This window comes from Propithecus coquereli, unplaced genomic scaffold (genome assembly GCF_000956105.1).
Source record: "Propithecus coquereli isolate 6110/MARCELLA unplaced genomic scaffold, Pcoq_1.0 Scaffold10, whole genome shotgun sequence".
NCBI lineage: Eukaryota > Metazoa > Chordata > Mammalia > Primates > Indriidae > Propithecus > Propithecus coquereli.
Window position 1 is genome coordinate 17,797,742 of NW_012133858.1, and position 8,095 is coordinate 17,805,836.

Here is an 8,095-nt window from a genome sequence, read left to right on the forward strand (position 1 = left end):
TGAAGTCCCATACCCTCAATTTTTGAAGGAAAAATTGAAGTTCACAAAGGTTAAGACTCATCAGTGACTACACCAGGACTGGAAGCCACATGCTCCCGGCTTCTGATCTCGTATTATTTCCACTATGCCCTCCTGCCTCACCCTCTAACACAAACTAACGTTTGGGGTTGGGATCAAACGTGAAACTGTGGCTTAAAAAACAAGATAGGGGTGGCCGATTGTATATATTTCTGCCACCCTTAAGACTGGCTTTCGTGAAGACACTACTTGTCCAGTTTCATACACACGGTCCCTGATTCCTAATGTCTGAGCTCCAGGGAATGTTGGTGCAGACACCCAGGTCCTGGTGACTGAACACAGAAGTGTCGCTGTAAAATAAACCTTAAGACCTATTGGGATAATTGTACTGTACCTCGACAACCAGCCTCTGGAGCAACAGACTTCTTAAACCCAAGATTTGGAAGCAAAGCAATACTTTTTCAGTTAAAAAGAGATTTTAGAATCACAGCAGAATGACCGAAGGGCAGGATTAAACTCAACAATTCAAGCTTTTTAGTCTTAAATGTTTATCAGTAATTTTAGCTCCTTTCCCTTGCCCCTCTGTGTTTCTTGACAAAAGCCAATGGTTTGATTGTTGGTGTTATGTGCCCTCTTGTACTGTTGCTAAACAACCAGCAGAGACAGGGTGATTCTGTTGACCCAGATGGCTCCCCAGCTACACCATGAGGTGCTTGAATAATCAGGACTTTTGGGTTTTAAGATTATAATGCACAAAGTCCATGTAAAGGTAGTCATCAGTTCCTTCATTGTGGCTGCACGATGCAGTGAGTGATTTAAAACTGCAGGTAAGCCAAAAAACAATTCTCTTTGGCTTTGGAGCACACTTAAAATTTCCACACAGGCTCGCTAATCAAATCCCTAACCCTTCAAAATAACAATGCCATACTGTGAAGACTGTAAACTTTGGAGGCAACTGAAAACGTAGTCTGGCTTCTGGATTGTACATCTCAATCCTTATACCTCCTTGGAACACCAAGCACCAGCCTCAGCATAATTGTGCTCCCTAAGCTGTCGCTGTAAGACAGAAAGTGAGGATTTTCTTTTAAAAGAGCCTATCTAGTGTGAATTTGAAATTTAAATATCTTCTTTTTCAATTGCTAAGCTGTGGTGTCAATAAAACACTTGGCAGGTAATAGGTGCCCAGGATTTCTCAGACTAAACCTGAGCGATTCGGGTAATCAGCTCCCAACAAGCCTCCTCTGGTCCCTGGCTCCCTGAGAGCTTGGTAACTAAGAAATGCCTCATTCGACTCCCTTGAGCCCGGTGCGCTGTTCCAGCTGGGCCCTATAAGCTGTGTTTTCTCTCCCAGGTGGCTGGGGAACGATACGTCTACAAATTTGTCTGTGACCCAGATGCCCTTTTCTCCATGGCTTTCCCGGACAATCAGCGTCCGTTCCTGAAGGCGGAGTCTGAGTGCCACCTCAACGAGGAGGACACCCTGCCCCTGACCCACTTCGAGGACAACCCTGCTTACCTCCTGGACATGGATCGCTGCAGCAGCCTCCCCTATGCTGAAGGCTTCGCTTACTAAGTTTCTGAGTGGCTGAGTGGCCAAACCCTAGAGCTAGCAGTTCCCATTCAGGCAAATGAGGGCAGTGGTTTTGTTTGTGTTTTTGGCTGTTCCTAACGCTTGCCCTTCGAGTATTATCTGGAGAACCTAAGCCGTCTCTGGATTGGCACCCTTAAAGACAGACACATTGGCTGGGGAGTGGGAACAGGGAGGGGCAGAAAACCACCAAAAGGCTGGTGCCTCAACTCTGACTCTGATGAGGTTTCTGGGAAGAGATCAAAATGGAGCCTCCTTACCGTGGACAATATATGCAAAGCAATACCTTGTTCAGATTAGTACCCACAAAATGGGACAGAGTGTGTGACAATCTGCATTGATCACGGACTACTAAATGCCTTTACACAGAAGGGCTCTGATTTGCACAATTTATTGAAAAAGAAGTCACAAACCCATAGAAAAGTAGGTAGGCTAAGCTGGGGAGGCTCAAACCATTAAGGGTTAAAAATATATCTAGAAATTTGGAGAGCTCTTCCAGCTCAATCTGAAATGTCTCCCCTTGGTCTAGAGAAAAGGGGGGCAGTCAGAACAGCTGTTACCCACTCCATGGTTCTCAAATCATAAACCATTGCTATCCTTGGGAACCTTCCGGCCATGTGATCACCAAATAGAGCAAGTACCCTTTCTCTTCCTAATCACATGGCTGAGTGTGGATGGCTTTCATTTTAGGAGAAGGGCGATTAACACTTTTGACAGTATTTTGTTTTGCCTTGATTCGGGGGATCGTTTTGTTTTGGTGGTTGTTTTGGAAAAACAGTTTATAAACTGATTTTTGTAGTTTTGGTATTTAAAGCAAAAAACAAAAAACAAACCTTTTGGTAACTGTGCACTGTGTCCTTTAGCCAGGGCCGTGCCGACTTACAAAGACACTGCAGCTTGAGAGGGGCTTTGCTGGGGGCTTCCCCTTAGCCGTGTAAAAGCCCGCTTTGTTGCCTGCTTAGTGCTTTCTGCACCAGACAAACTGATGGAACATTTGCACCTGAGTTGTAAATTTTTGAAGTGTGCAGGGCAGCCTGGACACAACCTTAGATTCTCTGTGTATAGTTCCCCATGTTCACTAACATGCCCTCTCTGGAAAGCATATGTACATAACACATGTCATGTCCATTGGAAACCTGGTCACCTGATGAGAACCCTGGGGATTCTTCCCTGGGCATGACTGATGACAATTTCCATTGCATCAGTTTGTTTTGTTTTCCTTTTTCTTTAAATCTTGGACTTTAAACCCTACCTGTGATTCAGTAGGGTTTGAGACTTACGTGTGACACTGACAGGTAAAACAGTGCTAGCATTCTAGTTTCCTGCCACTTTTTTCTTAAGTTTATTCTGATTGCTGTATTATATTGGAAAAGTTTTAAACAACCAAGCTAAAGCTGTGTGAAAGTTGAGCTCAAAGTAGAGGAAAGGCTACTAGAAAGGGGTAGTCCTTGCTGCCTGCTCTGTTGGTAGAAATCTGCGCTCCCCACGATGCTTACCACATCGGGAATGACTGTGCTGTTCCTCGTATGTGAAGGGAGGCAGTGATGACTCCGTGAATGTAAGACACATGGTTTGAATGGCTTTTCTATTAATGGGGCGCTCCATAGTCTCAAACTGTCCCCCTTTGACCAACAGCACGTTTGTGAAAAGGTTCACAGGGATAAGGGGTACACTTTATAGCTATGGAAACATAAGATTCTCCTCTGGTGGAAGCTAATTAGCCCATAAAGATGGTGAACCTATAGCTTGGGCCTTAAATTAGCATTCTACTCTAATCAAAGGACTCCTTCTAAACCATATTTATAGCTTTCTAACCTACACATAGTCTATACATAGATGCATATTTTACCCCCAGCTGGCTAGAGATTTATTTGTTGTAAATGCTGTATAGATTTGTTTTTCCTTTCTTTACTTACCCTGGTTTGGGATTTTTTTTTGGATGGATTTATGCTATCTTAGCAAGTATGAAAATAATCCTCTGTAGCCTGAGCTACCCCTTCCCTGCTGTAACTTCATGGCCTGTGCTGTCACGGGACATAGGACGGCGGCATCACCGTTGCATTCCCATTGGACTCATGCACCTCCCGAATGGTTTGTTTTTCTCGGGGGTTTTGGGGTTTCGTTTGTTTGTTTGCTTCTTTTCCAGAGTGTGGAAAGTCTACAGTGCAGAAAGGCTTTAACCTGCCAGTTATTTGAAATACTTTCCCCTGCGCAGGGCCGTTTGCATCCTGCCAAGCTGCGTTATATTCTGTACTGTGTACAATAAAGAAATTTGCTTTTCGTTTACCAAGTGCCTGAAACCCGCCTCTTTCTTGCCCATGTGGTCTAATTGTAAGGCAAGCAGAAGCCACCTGGCTTCCTCTCCACCCCCCAGCCGCCCCTCCCTCTTGACAATTTAGATTTAGCCTTACCCATGGACCCTGGGGTTGCGAGTAGTTTAGGAACCTCTTACCTGAAAATAGAAGTATAGCGCTGCTCTTAAAATTATATCCAGAGGGGTGGGAGGTAGAGAGACCCTCTTCCCGGCCAGGGTGAGCTGAGATCCCTCATCCCCCTGAGCCCACCTAGTCACCAACTCTTTAATTATTTTTTTAAAGCAGAGCTCATGTTTGGGCTTTGATTGTGTGAAAAGATTACTAACCAGGCTAGGACTTTGTCGTCCTAGAATTATTCTAGCTCAGCCCCTTAGATGGATACTTTGAAAACCAGTAAGAACTTAAACGGACCATTCATTTACTAATTTTTCTCCAACAAGTTTTGTCCTTGACAAGTAATAATTTTACTAATGGCTGGTCCCTCAAAAAAACAAACTTAGAAAGGTTTTTGCCTCTGGTTTTTTGTTTTTTTTTTCTGGCCAGGCAGCAGTAAAAACCTTTCCTCCAAATTTGTCTCTTTCTCGTGAGTGTACATCACTTGGGAAATGTGTGGAAGAAAATAAAGTTTGCAGGGTTGTGTGCAATATTTTGCCTTTTAGTATTCTTAAGTCACCCTTTTCTGCACCTTTAATTTGGGCTTTTCAAGACTCCTATTACAGTAGAGAAATAAAGGAGGGCCTTTTTTCAAACCTAGAACAGAAGGCTTTCTGTGACTTTATCTACTATCTGTCTTTCACTGTTTTACAAGCCTTGTAAGTGTGGAAACATCTGAGACTGAAGCAGTGCACAGCCGCTTGAATCGGAGCTTGTGAGGACTGAATGTCTGCCACAGAAACCCCATTAGCTTCGACAGATTAAGAAAAGATGCTTGGGGAGAAGTGGCAGGGCAGTGCAGGGAAAGGCCGTCTCTGCTCAGCTTCACCGTGATAAGCCTTTGACAATCAGCTCCCCATTATTCACCGGCTCATTATCCAGCCTGGGCCCAGGCCCAGATCGTTAACCTAACGCGGGAGGTCACCAAACACTGCCGCCCTTCTAGTGTTGGGCGCTAGGATAAGGAAGCCGAGAAAATGGAAGTTTACTCTTCATCAGGGTCCCCTTTCACAAGCCCAGCCAGGGGAACAATGCGTATTCAGTTGTTAGATGACAAAGAGGTAGTGTGAGGGCAAAAGAATGTGGTTTTGAGAGCCAGAGTATGTGCAGAATCTAAATTCTAATGCAGCTGAGACAAATGTAAACTAATGTAGAAGAAAAAATGTTCGTGTACCCAGACGGTTAGAAATCTTGGACAGACAGTCCATTGCCCAGCGGTGCAGGTGGCTGGAGCTCCATGCGTGGCCTCTGAGATACAAGCAAAAGGAGAACAGTGCAAAAGATCATCAGCTTGAATGCAAATACATAATGTAAGCACTGATTCCATTCAGCGTAAGTGTATTGTACTTAAAATAGGGGGTGGGGTGGTGCACAGGCAAGCAACTGTGTCCTTTTGGTCCCGGCAAGCACACTAGCGTCCCATTCCAAAGGGGCCCCTTGAGTGAACAGCCTTTCGTTAGCTACTCCAATTTAAGAGCTGGCTCTACACCCAGCCTGGGTTTGTTGACCTTGGCAGTGAACCTCAGATAGCTAACCTTTGGATAGCACTTTACAGTTTACAGAGCGCTTTTTCGTCTCCATTATCTTTTTGGCAGGCTTTCTTAATTGGTAACACTTTGCTGAAATTGAATCTGAAAATACTCATGGCTGTTAGCCTCCAAAATTACTTTCTTCCTTGGAATTTTCACAGTGACTACTGTGGAAAGAGGACTAGACGACTGGAGGATGGACATTTAGGTTCTTGCCTCAGCTCTGTGATTGACCCAATTTAACTAGGTGGTCTCGAAGGGCCTAGGTCAGTAGGTACTACTTCCCAGATACATAGGCAATAAGAGAGAAAGGACTTTCCTAGGGAAGTCCAGGGGTGTGTGTGTAGGCAAGCTGGGCAATTATGAACATCATTCTCAAGTCACCACTGTTAAGAAAGCTCTGAAGACTGCTCAGTCCCACCATTTAGGGCACATGTTTATTCATTTTCCAAGCATCTGAGCACATCCTCAATGCCAGGCACAGTCGGATGCTGAAGATAAGTGATTTAGATGGCATTTTCAAACTAAAGCCCTGTTCATGGTATAGTAGTACATGCTATGACCTCTTAGATATTTAAATGCTCTACTTCCCCACTGGTACTTAAACATTACTGACACCGTCATACTCTGACCACATTGACCAGAGGCTGGGGAGGCTGGGGCTTTTATCTACCAACTCCTGCCCCTATTGTTCAATGGTTATCCCCAGGGATGTTAACTCTTCAATATACTTCCTACCAGGAAGAGAAGAACAGGGTAGGTGCAGGTGTCAGTGTGCTGGGAACTGCTCTCAGGTGTGGTTAGCTCAGGTGGGCTTAGGGGACATTGAGCTGTCATCAATGGTGTCTGCTACACCTACCTGTAACAATTAGGGCTCTCCTGGATGACCTTGGACCTTGTGTCCTTGTCTCCATGCTTAAGGTGGGTATGGGTCTTTGCTTCCGTCATTCAGTTATCATGTCTCAACCACCTATGACGTGTACGACTCTGTCATAGACACTTTGCAGGTGGGGATGGGGGAACCATATGAAACTCACCCTCCCTTAAGCAGCTCAAGGCTAGTGGGGGAAACATCTCTCTACATGAAACTAGAATACAAGGTATAACATAGTGAGTATTGCTTATCCAATAAACAGTGCCTCTTCGATGCCTGGGGAAGGGAGCAAAAAGCAAATGAAATAAATCAATGATAGCATTTGTTAGCAGGGAAGAGAAATAGTGACTGAAGGGGATAGAGGTAGCAATTCTAAATAGGGAGGTCAGGAAAGGCCTCACAGTCCAGCAAAGACTTGAAGGAAAGTAGCAGCCAGATGGCTGTCTGAAGGAAAAGCATTCCTGGCAGAGGGAAGAGCAAGTGCAAGGCCCTGAAGCTTTGAACATGCCTGGAATATTTATGGACTAGCAAGGGCTGTGAAACTGGATCAGAAGGAGTCAGATGGAGCAGAGTGAAAAATAAAAGGAAAGTGGGGTTCTATCATCTAGCGCTGTATCCTAAGGCTTTCTGAGGACTGTGGCATTTACTCTGTTTATGTTTAGTTAGAGCTTTTTGAGCTAAGAAGTGACATCATCTGATGCATATTTTAAAGATCACTCTGCCTGCTAAGTTGACAATAAGCTGCAGGGAGCGAGGAAGGAAGCAGGACGGCCAAGTCATAGGCCACTACAGCAATCTAGGTGGGCTGAGACAGTGGCATGGGCCTGGGGCACAAGGAGAGCATATATGAATGTATTTTCAAGGTAGAGCCAAAAGGTTTTGGACATGTAGAGTGAGAAAGAAAGAGTCAATTATAGCTCTAAGGTTTGTAGCTTGAGCACAGGGAAAGACTGAAGTTGCCATCTACTGAGATGGAGAAGACTGAGGAGGGACCATTGGGGTGGGGTGGGGTAAGGTCAGGCATTCTGTTTTGGGACTGTTAATTTCAGGATGACTATTAGACATCCAAAGGGGATCACCGATTCGGAGACATGAGTCTGGAGTTCAGGGGAGAGATCCAGGCTGGAGATAAAAATTAGGAGTTGTCAGTGTGTAAGAGAGTATTTAAAGCTGAGACTGGATGAAATCACTAAGGGAAGAAGTATAGATAGAGAGAAGAAAAGTACTAAGGACCGAGCCCTTGGACATGCCAAGATTAATAGATTGGAGAGACCAAAAAACCAGCAAAGGAGACTGAAAAAGAGTGGCCAGTGAAACAGGGATAACCAGGAGGGTGTTTCCAGAAGGGAGGAGAGATCAACTATGGCAGATGCTTCTGACGTGTCAAGTAGGGTGAGGACTGGGGCTGGGTTAGCAACGTGGAGGTGGCAGGGGACTCGCACGAGCCATTCCACGGAGTGGCAGACATAACGACTGATCAACACTACTGGAACCCAAAGGAGGTTTGAATTCACCCTCAGCTGGGGACAGGGATCAAAGAAGGCTCCGTGGATTTCAAAATCCCAGATCTGAGTTCGGCTCAGCCTCTGTCACCAGCCCTTCTGCTCTCAGACTCTCC

General features: G+C 45.1%; 1 protein-coding gene across 2 annotated transcripts in view; it reads left to right on the plus strand.

Moving 5' to 3' along the window:
• ETV5 (ets variant 5) overlaps window positions 1-2,916 on the plus strand; it is a 58,834-nt gene extending 55,918 nt beyond the window's left edge. For both annotated transcript variants that reach the window (XM_012641836.1, XM_012641848.1), the window contains exon 13: window positions 1,370-2,916. In XM_012641836.1, coding sequence (XP_012497290.1) covers window positions 1,370-1,591 — 222 coding nt within the window. In that variant the 3' untranslated portion in view covers window positions 1,592-2,916. The remainder of the gene's footprint in view (window positions 1-1,369) is intronic.
• The last annotated feature ends 5,179 nt before the right edge of the window (window positions 2,917-8,095 follow it).